Source organism: Xenopus tropicalis, chromosome 1 (assembly GCF_000004195.4).
Source record: "Xenopus tropicalis strain Nigerian chromosome 1, UCB_Xtro_10.0, whole genome shotgun sequence".
NCBI classification, from domain to species: Eukaryota; Metazoa; Chordata; class Amphibia; order Anura; family Pipidae; genus Xenopus; species Xenopus tropicalis.
The window spans coordinates 81,689,938-81,706,452 of record NC_030677.2 but is presented as its reverse complement, the minus strand read 5'-3'; the positions used below and the strand labels follow the sequence as shown (position 1 = coordinate 81,706,452).

The 16,515-nt window shown below is 39.3% G+C and overlaps 1 protein-coding gene across 1 annotated transcript in view; it reads right to left on the bottom strand.

Annotated features, from left to right (window-relative positions):
• scarb2 (scavenger receptor class B member 2) overlaps positions 1-13,125 on the bottom strand; it is a 31,986-nt gene extending 18,861 nt beyond the window's left edge. The window contains 3 exon segments of the mRNA NM_001016557.2: positions 4,743-4,890; positions 10,494-10,651; positions 12,688-13,125. Of these exon segments, the coding sequence (NP_001016557.1) occupies positions 4,743-4,890; positions 10,494-10,651; positions 12,688-12,804 (423 nt within the window). The 5' untranslated portion in view covers positions 12,805-13,125.
• Positions 13,126-16,515: the final 3,390 nt, after the last annotated feature.

Sequence of the window (16,515 nt, the reverse complement as noted above, 5' to 3'; positions counted from 1 at the left end):
GACCATGATGGGGGTTTTCCCCCAGAACAGAGGGATTTTATTATGAAATCTGTACATTTTCTTTTACATACCAATTACTTTCTATTTGATAGGAAGTTCTTTCTCCAGAGGCGTGGGGCCGCGATGGGGGCCTCGTTTGCTCCCACTTACGCCAACCTCTTCATGGGATGGTGGGAGAGGCTCCACGTATTTGGAGATAGAAATCCATTTCGTAGCCAGATAAAGTGTTTCTATCGATACATCGATGACTGCATAGGTGTGTGGGATGGAGACGCATCTTCCTTGTCATCCTTTATTGAATATTGCAACAAAGCTGTGCAGGGTATTACCTTCACGTTTGATACAGATTTAATAAGGATACCTTTTTTGGATGTGATTTTTTCCATCAGGGATGACACTGTAACTACAGATCTATACCGCAAGCCCATTACACGGAACACATTATTACATGCCGAAAGTGGTCATCCTAAGACATGTATAGAGGGCATCCCTGTGGGACAGTTCTTACGTATTCGTCGGATATGCTCCACATGGGATGCCTTCCAAGAGCAGGCTATGTTGCTATGGGACAGATTTGTCCAGAGAGGCTACGATACCAGGGTTATTAAGAGAGCATATGAGAGGGCGGTAGCCACCAGTAGGTCAGATTTGCTAAGCCCTTTTAGAGTTGGTAAAAATTCTAATATCCACCCTAGAAACAAATTAAGATTTTGTACTACATATGGACGAGGAGTCTATGACATTCAGAGGAGTATCAATAAACACTGGGGTATACTCCTGCAGGATTCAGTGCTGCAGGATACCCTGGAACGCAAGCCCTATTTCAGCTTTCGGAGGGCCAGGAACGTTGCTTCCTGGGTCTCTAAGAGCTTGTATACCACAAGTGGGGGTGAACAAGGGACAGCTTGGTTGCGTAACAAAGGCACATATAAATGTGGTAGAAATAGGTGTAAAGCCTGCAGTAGCATTGAGGTGTCTAAAACTTTTACGTGCTCCTATACAGGAAAGGTATATCCCATTCCACAGTATTTTAATTGCCAATCAAAGGGTATTGTCTATTTGGCGACATGTGAGTGCGGTGCCCAGTATGTAGGGAAGACGATCAGGAATGCTGGCACTCGGTTCTTAGAACATCTGTCAGCTATTGACAGATGTGATTTTAAGTCGGCAATAGCCAAACACATGTCAGAAATACATGATAAATGTGGTAGGGTATCTTTCCAGATTATTGACAAACCCAGATCCAATATTAGGATGGGTGATTTGGACAAGAAGTTATCCGAGAGGGAGGTTTTCTGGATCTATTCCTTGAAAACAACTGAACAATATGGGGGCCTTAACCGTGAATGGGAGGTTTCATGCTATTGGTAGTCCTTGGTCGTGATTATTAAATATATTAGCATTTTCATTAGGTTGATACTCTAAGTATATTACCATTATTAGTATCACTATTATATAGGTTTTTAATATTCCTTAATTAACAAGATCAATACGACTACTTCCTGAAGTTAATATTTGGCTTTTTTATTTCCCTATAATCAGTTTAAATTTCCCTAAATGGATGAGATGACTGATGTGGGTTTTGGGCATAGCCTTGACTGGAAGGGGTTAAGTTAAAGGGATTTCTGTGATCTAACTTATGTGTTTTTAGGATGGGTGCTCTACAGGGGGTTAATTCTTAACTCTTAATCCTTGATTGAATGGGTGGGTGTGTTATGTGGACCTATTTAAATATGGGTGCTTCGGGTTTTATATTTAGCTTCTGATGAAGTGACATGTTGTCACGAAACGCGTCAAGCTAGACTCTATGCTATGTTTTTATATGGAATCAATAAAGAATGATTTTTAACTGGAAAAGACACAGTGCTCCGTTCTACCTTTTTTCTGCTGTTTAAAATTGCCTGGATCGGGGGTGTTTGGAGGCGTGGCAGCACAGGTGTCTCTACGGGTTACTATCCTGGTGAGTGCTCCCCTTCCTTCTTTTGACAATACCTTTGTGTACCTTGGTGTTTTTATTACATTTTCTGTGATTTTGGTGCATTTTTAATCATTTTATTACATTTTCAGTTATGCATAGTTGTTGTTCGCTTGACTTTGTCTGTAAAACTAATTTGCCCAAGCCAAAATACTCAAACTGTGATTCTGACTGCAGATATCACTAGGAAAAAAAAAACACATTGATTTTAGTTTTTTTTTGGATTTTAGCAATTTTATTGCATTTTACATTGTTCTTTGTTACTTGTCTTTGCACATGGACATTTTGTCTGTTGTATTTCAATTTGGGTGCCTCTATACACCACATAGTTTGGTAAATCTATGCATATAGAGCATCAAACTGTTCAGTAGACCCCTGGCGTTCATATTTAGAGTGTTTTATGTTGGTACGTTATGAAATGTGGGGGTACATAATGGGGCAAAATGCAAGCTTTGTGACAATTTTCAGAAATGTTATAAAAACTGTTCTGTTTAGCATAGCATAGCTTTGTAGTTTGCAGTAGAAAGATGTATTTACCCATTTTTGTTTTGTCAGAATGTGTATTTTTGGAAAATATATGGTTTTCTAGGGTCTCCATACTGTTAGGGGGTCTTATGGCACATAATACACAAACCGGGTGCAAAAACTGCACGAGCCGGAGCGTTTGTGAAAATTCATATGCCCTATTTTTATTTGGGTGCCCCTGTATGCCACATAGTTTGGTATATCTATGCATATATGGCATCAAACTGTTCAGTGGACCTCTGGTGTTCCTATTTGGGGTGATTTGCCTTTGTATGCAAGAAATTGTGTGAGATAAATGCGGCAAAATACATTTTTAGGCGATTTTCTGAAATGTTTATGAATTAGGTAAAGGTAAGCCATGAAAGTAATGTGCACAAGGTATATTTGGGGGTTATGTGCTTTGATAAACCTATGTACAGTGGGCATCAAACTGTTCAGTGGACATCTGGTGTTCCAATTTTTCAAGGACAGCTTTTAAAGTTAGAATCTATGCCATAAGGGAGAGGTAAGGGGGGTCAAGGCAGTGCTAGTCAAGGGGGCTTTTACAGCCCGGGGGGTGTAGTTCTCCTTTAATTGAGAAGGATTTGGGGATTTTTGTAGATTCAGTGACTACTAAAGCAAAGTGTTGTTTTGCTTAAAAAAGGGCATTGACTCAAGGGATGAAAACATAATTTTGCCTCTTTATAGGTCTCTGGTAAGGCCTCACCTTGAGAATTTGGGCAATTAAACTGGTAAAGGGGATGGAAGATTTGAACTATAAGGTTAGACTGTCATGGTTGGGGTTGTTATCTCTGGAAAAAAGGCGCTTATGAGTGGGCTTTTGAGGGGACATGAATACTATGTACATCATTTATAGGCAGAGAGGGGATGTTCTTTTTCCCATAAAAAGAATCATTGCACCAAAGGTCACCCCCTTTAGATTAGAGGAACGGAACTTTCATTTGAAGCAGCGTAGGTGGTTTTTCACATAGAGGGCAATGAGGTTGTGGAATACCTTGCGATAGCAGGTTCTGTTGATGCCTTTAAGTATGCTATGGATGATTTCTTGAACAAGCATAATATCCAAGGCTATTGTGTTCCTAAAATCTACAATTAATATTGATGTTGGTATATAAAGTTTATGTATGTTAGTGTATAGATGGGTCAGTATAGGTTTGTGTGTATGCTAGGTTCACTTGGAAGGGAACTTGATGGACTTCTGCCTATTTTCAACCCAACTTGGTAACTATGTATTTAGAATCGATTATATAATAGTGTAGAGGGTACTGTGGGCACCCTAAACATAGACTAAGGTTTATGTCACACCGAACGTTTTCTCCTCTAATCTTCTCAAACCTGCACTGTAGTTTGTGTACACTGGAATAGTAAATGCATAAAGCACATACTCAGGAATGCAAAGCTGCCTTATACTAAATTTTCGCCTTGAGACTGAGGTAATTCAGTTGATGTGTCTCAAATTTAACACACAAGAAAAGAACATATATGTGAATGCCCATTAACTGTTCTTGTACATGTCATGTTGATGACAAGCCCCAGATCAGATTTTCTGTACAACTGTGGCATAGAAAAGTTTGCAAATTTTGGTGCACTAGCCAGATTTGCGGCAGGCAAATCTCCCCTTCCTGAATTTAATGAGACTGGAATTATGGGAAAAAATATTGCACTGTGAGAAAAAAAATATGGCGACTGTATATGAAATGTGCACAGTGCATTTGCGGTAAGTAAATGACCACTGACCACTACTCAAAACCAAAAGAAGGCAGCTCTCAGTCGTGTAGAATCCTCAGCTTTAAACACAACCATGAAGTGCTTATAAAAATGTGGGAGCGCACAAGGGAAAACTCTCATAGATTTATACCATTGGGGATATGCTACGGTAGTTTTTCCTTATGCACTCTCTCTTTTTTTGTTTTTTTTAAAAAAAAAAAGATTTGTAATACCCGACTGTGGTTTCTTTGCACCTTGTCCACATTTTGTAAATCAACACAATTATATATATTAATACATAAAAAATGCTTAGTAGGAATGTTTTACAGATTCACAATAAAACAAAAGAAATTGGATTTCACTGAGGGAAAATTCACAACATTTTCTTCTATAATTCTGGATAATTGAATATGTGATGGTGGCCAACACTACCTTCTGAGCACCATCAAAGTAAAGAATAATTAAGTCTGACCAGTTTAGATGGGAAACGTTAAAAATAAGATAAAGTTAATATAAAAAAATATGAAAAACTTACCACAAGAGGAATATTCACTGTTCGTATTAAGTCTACTTTGGGGTCTCCAATAGACTTTTCTGGTTCAAATACATAGGTTTTAGGAGTGACAGCAGATACTTCAGTCCCATTGACAGAAAATGTAATGTTTTCTCTTGGTCGATATTCCCTAGTAATATAAAACAATAAATACAATAAAATGAAGGGTAACATAAAAGCATTACTGATTCCCACAACAGTTTACCATGTCACCTTTGCAGGAGCTGCTGAAATAAAGTACACACAGTTTAAAATTTTCTTAATTTAAAAAAAAAGAAAAGAGGAAAGTGCTAAAAAAATACATAAACTTTAACATGTTTTGTAAAAACAGCCCAAAGTGTCAGTTCAAAGACCAGTAAAAATACTTTTTATGATTAACATTTATACCTGTTGATCCAACACTTAGAAATACAACAAATTACAACAAATGTAATATTTTATATGAGTTCCATGTTGTAGGTCCCACCCTTCCCAGCTACAGTCAGGTGATCCCAGTGAAGCTAATAAAAAGGCAACCATATCGGGGTTTTAACCTTGAAAGCAAGTAAGTTGCAGGTAAAACTTAGTCCCTTTGCTAAACATATATTAAAGCAGTAGAATTCGTAATGAATCGCATAAGTCAGTGTAGGACTGGCCAGAAGGGATGACTTTGACGTAGCCAGCTTGAAGTATATTGCAATGTATGGACAAATAATCCCTGTTTTGTTTAAAGGGGAGGGCATTTCTTAGTAGCTTAATGCACAGAATGTCTTAATGTCCTATATATATTGATAATGGGTGAGTGCAGAGGATCTCTTGTTGTTGTCTAAATAAGAAAGGTTTTATTTCTATAGTCCTTTAGTGAGCCATAAATGGCACTGATACCATTTAACTCTCTGTGTAAGAACTAAATGTGGTGCATTTCACACGTTTATCTGTTATCGATAGTCTAAACATTTGCCCTTTTAGGGTAATGCCAAATGGGGATGTTTCCCGGAAAACAGCCACTCCACTGGCATCCGCTAACATGTGTGCAGACACATTGAACAGATTTTGTTGTGAGAGTGTATACTCATGTGCTTCACAGGTAAAATCCAGAGGGGCTCATTCTCAACCTGAAACAACCTTGTGTGACATTCCCCTATTCAACTTAAATGGCTGACCCCATGGCTCAAAAGCAGCTTATTTATAAACAAGGCACTTTTTAAATCATAAGAGCCCTGGGTTTACTAAATCTTTTCATGTAAAATAATTAAGTCAAACTTTTTCATCTTAGCAGGTATCAGTACAGGTTATTTTAAAGGAAAATATTCACTGGGGGTGGTACCACATTGTTGGGCAACCCTTGGTAAATTTAATTGCTAACCTAAGACCAATTTTACTTTTAATTAGAGTGTTCATTTTGTTGCAATTTCCCAATAATCCCTGAACCCAGCAGGAAAAATACCAATATTTTGAATAGAAATGTAATAGGTGGTATTGTGAAATAGATTCACTTACCCAGCACCTGAAACTGGGAACTAGCACTTATATTGTAATGTCTCCCACTGTTACCTACAGCACTTATATTTGCCTATTTGTGTCAGTAAGTTACCCTCCCATCTAAATTGTAAGCTCTACGGGGCAGGGACCTCCATCCTCTTGTGTCTTTGACTCTTATCTTATTGCAACTGTATATTTTATTTAATTGTTGTAATACTTTGTATTTATCTATTATCTTAATACAGGTATAGGACCCATTATCCAGAATGCTCGGGACCAAGGGTATTCCGGATAAGGGGTCTTTCCGTAATTTGGATCTCCATACCTTAAGTCTACTAAAAAATTAATAAAACATTAATTAAACCCAATAGGATTGTTTTGCATCCAATAAGGATTATTTATATCTTAGTTGGGATCAATTACAAGGTTCTGTTTTATTTCTACATAAAAAAAGGAAATCGGTTTTAAAATTCTGAATTATTTGCTTATAATGGAGTCTATGGGAGACGGGCTTTCCGTAATTCGGAGCTTTCTGGATAACGGGTTTCCGGATAAGGGGTCCGATACCTGTACCCCGTTTGTAACATAGTAACATAGTAAGTTGGGTTGAAAAAAAGACATACGTCCATCACGTTCAACCATAATGCCTATATATAACCTGCTTAACTAGTAGTTGATCCAGAGGAAGGCAAAAAACCCCATCTGAAGCCTCTCTAATTTGCAGCAGAGGGGAAAAAATTCCTGACTCCAAGATGGCAATCGGACCAGTCCCTGGATCAACTTGTACTAAGAGCTATATTGTATTAATGTATTCTACTGTACAGCGCTGCGTACATAAGTAGCGCTTTATAAATAAAGATATAGATACATACATACATACATATGTATTGTTGCTACACTAGCATGCTCAGGAACTGATGTAATTATTCATACATCGTGTGGATTTTATAAAAGGCTGATGTTAAAGGGATGAGACAGAAGCCTTACAAATCTTACTTATCTAATGTATTTCTATCTGAAACTCTACCACCCAGTCACATATAATGCATGTTGTTGCTAAGGGTTTAATGATTAAAAATGTTTTCAAATGCGCATCAATATTTTAGGGCTGTGGAGTCGGAAGCAATTTTGTGTACCTGGAGTCGGAGGCCCCATAAACTGAGGAGTCGCAACTGAATAATTTATGTATGCACTCCATAGCCCTGGCAGCAAATTTGGGTACCTGGAGTCAGACTCGGAGTCGAAGGATTATGAACCAACTCACCAGCCCTGGAATATTTAGTACAGAGTAGGCAGAATATGACTCATGTTAAATGAGGGGCCTTGACATAGCATGTGAGCTTACATATTTTGGCCAAAATGTGGTAATAACATATTAATTTTTGGAAAATGTATTTATTGCAGGACATCTTGTGAATCTATGGATTCACAAAGGCCAAATTTGAGCACTTTTTCTCACAATTTTTTCTCTTTTGTGTCTCAGCACAATTGCAGACACTCGCTGGCGGATCTACACCAGTGGAGACAGCGTACAGTGTGCTCCTTTCCTTAGGAAGCATGTGGTGCAAGAAAGGCAGCTGTCTGCAACAATCAGCTGAAGGCAAGCATTTAGAATGACATTCTAGTAGCTGCTTGGTAAAACACAAGACATGTTTGTTTAGTGCAACATTGCAGGTCACCCTAAAAGATAATTGAAATATTAGGCATCAGATTACTGGAACTCTGTGGTCCCGTCTATTATCTTTACAAACAGTGAAAGGTTGTGGTGTTAATGATCATTCATAATGTATATATAATTAGATTTCTGAAATCATAATTAAAAATTAACACTTTACCAATTGTGCAGTCATCCTGATGTTAACATTCTCTTTGGTTATCAGTTTCTTCAGTATCATTTCTGCAGCTGCCATTAAATCAGTTAAATGCAACACAACAAGGTCTACATACCTAAGCACTGCTCCAGAAAACTGCATACTTAGATTTCAAGGCCAAATATTCCACTTCCAGTAGCCTAGAAAACTATACATTTTTGGAAAGAACAGATTCTGAGGAATCCACAATAGTCTTTCTACTCCAAATAACCAAGTTGCAATGCTTTCCTATTCTTTTTTTTTTTTTTTTTAATAAAAATTTGTGAGATTTTTGAAAAATAATTTCAAAGCTTCCAGTCTACATCATCTTATCTCTCACATATATCATTATGTACAAAGATAAAACACCCTAAATATGAATGCTAGGGGTCCAATGTGTTATATGTTAACCTAAGTGCAAGGCATGTAGGGACCCCAAAATGTAAATCCCCAATATGATCTATCATTCTTGTAATTTCAGCTACTGCAAAATTAACACATTTACTTCATTTTATGTGGGCTAAAGCTCCAAAAAAGTAAGCTCACCGCAGAAAGCCATATATTTTTGGAAAGTACACATTTTCCTGAATCCAAAATTGGTTCATGTCTTTCTACACCAAAGTATCAAGCCACAAAGCTTTCCTAAAATTGACGATTTGATGAAACTTCCAAAAATCACCTCAAGACTTCAACTTTGCAGCATCTTATCTAATACAGGTCATTAGGTACCAATATAAAACACCCTAAATATAAACACCAGAGGTCTACTGAACAGTTGATGCCCAATGTACATAGGCTTATCAAAAAGTACATTGCACTTAGAGACCTCAAAATATACCGAAGTGCATACTAATTTCATGGCTTACAATTACCTAATTCATAAACACACGGGCAGTTTTACATGTGGTAAAAGCTGTAAAAAAGTAAGGTGCCCCCTGAAAACCATATGTTTTTGGAAAGTACACATTCTGATGAATCTCACATGGGTAAAGTTGCCTTTCTACATCAAAGTTCCAATCTACAAAGCTGTCCTAAAGTTAGCCAATTTTCAGAAATTAAAAAAAAAAAAAATGCTAAAATTGTTGCAATTGGCCACATTTATCTCGCACAAACTTTGCAGTTTTGACATTGCTATTTGCTGCCTTTAACACAATTTTTTACATATAATGGCAAATCATACAAAATATGAATGCCAGAGGTCTACTGAACAGTTTGGTCAGTATGTGATATATACGGACTCCAAATGAAGAATAGTGCAGTGAATTTTCTCGGCTGCCAACTCAGCCTCTGCAAACAAGACCCCATGCTTGTGTATTATGTGTCCCTTTTGATGACATTTCTGTATATTTCTTAAAATGTTGCAATTTGCCATATTTATCTTGCACAATTTTTTACATTCCGAAAGGTAAATCACCCCAATTATGAACACCAGAGGTCTACTGAACAGTGTGACCTCATGGTTATACACATATAAGGTGTAATGGCTCATTAAAATGAAAAAGCGCTGGTGGTGTTCTTTGGGCACTCCCAACTGAGCTTAATCACTAACTTTCTAAGGCTAATGCCACACGAGGCGTAGGGCTGAAATTTTCGGCAAGCGGATAAACGCTTGCCGAAAATTCAGCCCTACGCCTCCTACTTGTGCCTGCACCCGAGCGTATCCCATTCATTCGGGTGCAGGCACAAGTAGCAGGCGTAGGGCTGATTTTTCGGCAAGCGTTTTTCCGCTTGCCGAAAAAATCAGCCCTACGCCGCGTGTGGCATCAGCCTAAAGGCTGTTTCTCCCTTTTCACAAAAAATGAACCAGCCCATAATACCTTGTTGTAATGAGCCACCACATGTTATCTCCTTCTCAAATTTGGCCACAAAAGGCAGGCATGGTATAATACTTTTGCAAGGGATAACTGGGAATGAGATAAAACACTGAAATGATCTACAGTTGAGAACCCCAAGAGGGTGCTTTAATTATGGAAAGGCAAAATGTGAATTAGGCTCACTGGCGGTACCCATGAAACTACCACTTCTGTGGTTTTACTTTGCATTCTGCTTTAAGTAACAGATGCTCTTGCAATTAGGGCCCTTTAGTCCTAATGTTTTGTACTGCAATCCTTGTTGTTCATTTAACATTTTTTGTAGTATTATTTGAAGTCACAGTGTAACTTGCTGGTTCCAGGCCCGGATTCGTGGTGAGGCCACAAGGCCCAGGGCTAGGGTGGCACAGATTTAGGGCAGGCATGCTGCCCCGCCGCACCAAAATTTTGCTCCCATACGGAGCAATGGGGACCTCTCCCCACTGCTCCGTATGCGAGTTTAAATATCATAAAAAAATGATTAAAAAATGTTACATCTACTGTAACTTCTTTTAAGGCAATCAAAATACCTGAATACATTAAAAAATACCATTGCAGAGCATTTTACTTGCCTATAAGTATACGGCCCTATTTCATCGACAAATGGCTTTTCTCCACTCAGTACCTCCAGTGGGTTTGTAACATTGAAAAAGTAGAACTGCATGTAAACTGGTGGTGGGGGATTAGCCCAGTCCTCAAAAACTTCCGATTCATTTTTTAGAACAATTGCCTGGAAGAGATTGGTAAATACAAGACAGTGCAACATAAATATTTCAATATATTTAAAGAAGAACATAACTCAAAAATTAATATGGCTTAAGATGCCATATTTTTTATAGTGAAGTTACTGCACCAGACTAAAGGTTAAAGGGGAAGGAAAGGCTAAGTCACTTGGGGATGCTAAAATGTTAAGCACCCCCAAGTGACTTGAATCGCTTACCTTGTACCCCGGGCTGGTGCCCCTGTTAAGAGAAAACAGCACCAGCCCGGGGCACCTGGGGCGATGCGCTTCCTCCTTCCGCCTTCGTTTAACTGCGACTCCGAGTCCGGCGTTTGTGCAGTAGAGTGAAAAAGCAGACTTCTCTGTTAAAGTTCGGCTTTCCACTCTACTGCGCATGCACGTGCGGCGAAGAAGGAAGGAGGAAGCGCTGCAGGTACCCCGGGCTGGTGCTGTTCTCTCTATACAGGGGCACCAGCCCGGGGTAAAAGGTAAGCGATTCAAGTCACTTGGGGGTTCCTAACATTTTGGCACCCCCAAGTGACTTAGCTTTTCCTTCTTCTTTAAGTATCTCTATAGCAGTAATGATCCAGGCCTGTTACAGAAACTCACGTTTTTTACATATTTTTATAGGACTGTCATTTTCAGTGTACTCTGGGCAGCTGTTCAGAAGCTAAACTTAGGGGTTGTCACAAATTGTCAAGCAGGAAATGAGGCTCATCTGTTATATAAGCTGATGCTACAGGGCTGATTGCTCTGGTTTCTGAGCTCAATAAATGAATAATAAATAATCATTAATAAATTAATTTGTAATCAGCCTTGTATCATGACATTTATATTCTATATAGGCAGTATATTGTGTGTCAGTTCCTAAGCTCAGAGAACTGACAGCAGCACAGAGCATGTGTTGTGAATCAGCAGAAAAGATGATAAGGAGTTACTGGGGGCATCTTTGGATGCACAGACCTTCCCTTCTAAAGGGCTGTGGTTGCCTTGGGCTGGTACAGATGCACAAACCGTAATGTTCAGCATTTCGCCCTACTTCTGTAAGCTTCAAGGTGGCCATACACGGGCAAGTTGCCAATTTGAGTCCTTTAGAACGATTCTGCAGCTTATCTGCCCTTGTATGAGGCCCCCCTGACAGGCCTACCCAATTAATATCTGTACGAAAATCAGCCAGTTATCAATTGGCAGGTTGATTTTCCTGCCGGTTCGGGGACCACATAGGAGCGTTGATGTGGTCCTCAGTCCGACAGCCCCCTATATCTGTCGTCGTAATTCAATCGTTTGGCCCTAGGGCCCGATATCACCCTCCTTAGGTGGGTATAACGGGGGAAGATCCACTCAGTTGGTGACCTCACCAAAACAGCGGATCTTACCGTGTATGGCCACCTTTAGTTTTCCTTTAAGCAAGATTTCCTGTAAAACAGAGCAAAAGTTTTTTTTTGGTTGGGGGGGGGGGGTTAAAAACCTTTCCTTTAAAGCTTTAAGGTGGTAGAAGAGGAAGACAAATATTTAAAAACAAACTATTGAAATTAAAAATGAAGACTTAAAAGTTGCGAATATAAGACATACAGCAAATTAGTTTACCTTTAAGTTATCTCCTCAATTCATTGCTAAAGCACCTCTTTTTGACGTTCAGCAGGTATACTGTGGAGATTGTCACTCATGTTTATATACTTAACCTGTGTGCCTTGCCCTGCTTCATCAATCCATAACTTTTTTTTTTAGCTCAAAATACCAGAGCTATCTGCTATTCTGATTTTTAGGAGTCTAAATGTAGCATGTATGTATGATGTAGCATATCTATTCTCTTATCAGCTGTATAATACCAATACATTCATTCTTGTCCCTTCTTGTGCAATTTTGGGCATATTTTCTGCTGGTGTATTTCACCAACCCCGCCTCCCATTTACTTGCAGGCGGAAAACACTCATTAGATCATTCAGAGTGAATAAAAGCTGAAAAGGCTCAGGATGCTGTTAGAGTATTAGCGAATGCGACACCAAATATACTTTGCGTCTTATCACCAAAATCAAGAATCTTACCTGCTTGACCTGCCCCTCTACTATATCCATGAAGGTGTGGGTCAATAGCAGTACAATGCTTACAATAAGAAGCGTAACAGAGACGGCAGCAGTCCCAAACACAGCCCATTTGACCATTGCTTCTGCCTGGATCAGAGAAGTAAGAGAGAGCAACTTGGCACCGCCAGGCAATACGTCACTGGTTCCAAATGCTTCAGAATCTCAGGCCACAACAGTAAGCAGTGCAACAACGGCAGTTTGCTCAGCTAAGTGTCAGTGCGCCTTCGCCAGACGCTTCCCAGAAATATGATCTCATTATTTATACAAATCCCACTGCTGCTTATTGTTAGCGCCCAGCTAAAACATGCTTTCTCTCACCCACATTACATGCTCGCCCCTCCCTCCTTGCAATTGCAAGCTTCTTTTTAGTACCAGGCTGAGTAGCTTGAGAGACTGTGAATCTGCCTTGGGTTTGTATCGGCTTCTCTTCTGCAACCTATAACCCTATTAACAAACATTCATCCGAGCGCTGTTTGGGCAGGCTTTGGGTCACGTGACTCGCCAAGGCTGCGACGTCCTATCCCCCGCCCTTATTGTGCAACCTCAGTTTCTATTTTACAGGTTTCACATTTAGTGCAGACTAAGTTTCGATTCCACTCTCCTCTGCAGTGAATGTTTTGCTGTCTGCGCGACAAATTAATTCACCAGGGGCAGCAGTGTCAGCCTTCATGTTCAGGGTAGGCTGACATTGCTACACAGGCAAGAGAATGCAAGAGACCAACTAACTACCCATGGGTAAAGTGGAACTGCATTTGAAACTCTCATTGTGGTTTGACCTTTAGAGGGTTACTGTCAAAACAGCAATTCTTGGTACCAAAAGTGGTAAATTGTAATGGAATGTGCCCAGAGGAATTTCTAATACAATTCCACCTGCAGGCTGTTTAACAGCTGTGCAATTATTGGAGAGCCCAACATCCTGATCACAGCTGTCTCCATCTTCATGTGTATTTTATATTGATATGACATGTTTATTATTAGAGATTGTTTAGAGAGCTTATTTAGATTGTAAGCTCTTTGGGGCAGGGACCTCCATCCTCTTGTCTCTTTGATTTTTAACTTATTGCAACTGTGCCTTGTATTTATTATTATACTTGTAAGAATATTAATATACTTGTATTTATCTATTATTATTTAAATAACCCCCTGCATACATAAGTAGTGCTTTATAAATAAAATATACATACATACATACAGATTGGCAGTTTAATTCATGTTTTTTTTTTTTTTTTAAATGGGGAACCACTGAAAATGCCCTGCCTTTGAACCAATATAGTCAGAGCCTTGTGACAGAGACATTTGTTATAGAAAGTGCCACAAGTATGACACAATAAAATAGATTCCGTGATCTTTATTGTTGCATGGGTTTCAGGGCAGTTAATTTTAAGCACAGACCCCCTTTTTTTTTTTTATTAAATACAGTGTTTGCTATATCCAAGAATGTCTAAACATAGTGCTACCCTAATGACAACTATAAATCATATTTGAGAGCACCTTGCATCTCTGTGACTAACATAAAGGTACTCAGCCTACATACTTGTGCCTTTGTATGGTCACGCAGTTATAAGGTAAATTCTACTACTTGTACATTTACTAGGCAAGTAATGACTCAAAATTGATTGAAGGTTATTGATGTGCCAGACTAGTCATAGGCAATGATGTTATCGATGGGGGACACACAAAAACAGCTAAACTAGTTAATTGGCTGGCAAAAAAAAAAAGGAAAAGGGATGCAGCTGCTGTGCTTGGAAGTGCGCTGACAATGTATAATTGTATGAAAATAATCATTGAAAATATGTAATTTAGATGACTGCCATATTACACTGTCAGCAATTCAAAAATGGTCTTAAAGTAAGCTTTATCAGAAAGGTCTATATAAATACAGCCATAAGCACTCACAGAAATGCTGCACTGACTTCTCTGTAAAAAGATTAGTTGTGTCAGTTTTCCTCTGCCAGACACGCAGCTTTCAGCTCTCTCCTCTCTGCTGCTCCCCCCTCCCTCAAGAATGCTAAGAACTCACTCCCCACCTTAGGAAGCTGACTCTTAGGGCCACATTCATTAAAACACAAGTTCGAATCCCGAATGGGATAAATTCGGATTGGATACGATAATTTCTTAAGATCGCAAAGATCACAAATATGCTTACGAAAAACTCGTATTAGTCACGATAATATTGTATTGGCGATCTGAAAGTCACGACATTTTCTTACCGAACGATCGTAAAATGCAGGAAAACCTTTCCGACTTTGATCCTTCTGTGCATGATTTTGGAAGCCTCCCATAGGAATCAATGGCACTCTGCAGCTCCAACCTGGCCCAAGGAAAGTCACGATTCCGAAGCTTGAATGAATCCGAAACTTTCGTACTCGGCGCAACAATACGATTTTGTCGCAAAATACAAAAAAGTCGCCGAAAAGAAAATACGCTCTGAGCGTTCGTGTATTAGTAAGTGTCCCCCATAGTCTAATTAACTGAGCATGTTCACTTGGTCTGGGTGTCTGTGCAGGAGTGAGGCATTATGGGAACTTTCTTTACACAGCTCAGCGTTTTTTCTTCCTGTCTGGCTTCTGATCATCTGAACGGGAGAAATATGGGGAGACTTAAGGGCACTATTGAGACAACTGTAGATATGCCTGCAGCTTGAGATTAACTCTTTATTAGCCTTTCCTTCTACCTTCTCCATATAAAACAATGAACCATTTCTAAACACCTCTGTAGTTAACTGGCATTTTTCGTAATGCTTATATCTAAACCCCAGTCCTTATTCTATTGAAATTGGCTTAGGGGTGACATGGGGTATATTTATCATGCTGTGTAAAAAGTGTAGTGAAGCATTACCGGTGATGTTGCCCAGGGCAACCAATCAATTGTCATCCGCAGATGGCTGTATTTTCGGCAAGAACTTTTCCGCTTGCCGAAAATATATGCCTGACGCCTCGTCTGACATTAGCCTAAATTCTACCCACTAATTAGTTTCCATGGATTACTAGATCTGGTGCAAATGTTGCAACCTTTACATTACTCTGATAGCTACAAATACATGACCCTGTTTTGCTATCTCCCCTTTAAGAAGAATTAATAAAAGTTTATGTATAATACATATGGTTGAATTTGAATCATTTAAGGGGCAGGTTTATCAAAATTTGAGTTCATAAAGATGTGAAAAAAATAACCGTGACAAAACTTGTGCGACTTTTCTTCTCGAATGATTTTAGAAAAAGGTGCAACAGAGTAAGTCTCGCTGGAATTCCATTGTTCCATTCATTTTCAATGAGGCTAAATAACGCAAATGTTTTAATAACTGAGGAAAGCTATTACCTTTCTGATAAAGCTTAAAATGGCCATACACCTTCAGATCCACTCGGTTGGCGATGTCGCCAAGCGAGCAGATCTTCTCCCGATGTCCCCCACCTATGGGTGGGCGATATCGGGAGAATCCAGGCTAATTTGGTTGATTTGCCCTGGGGCATATAGGAAAAGTATAGGTTCAGGGATCAACGAGCCGATGCGGTCCCCAATCCGACTAATTTTTTTAGCCTGCACGATCGATATCTGCCAGATTTCAGGCCAGATATCAGCAGGACAGGCCTGACGTTAGTGCCCTTACACGGGCCGATTAGCTGCCAAATCGATCTAAGGGACCTATATCGGCAGCTAGAATCGGCCCGTGTATGGCCACCTTTACTTAGTTTTTACTTTTCCCTCTCCTTTAAGCTAGTTGTAAAACTTAACTCTAGGGATTACCAATGAGAAGTTTTGACTTTGGGTTGATACACAGAATTTAGTTTC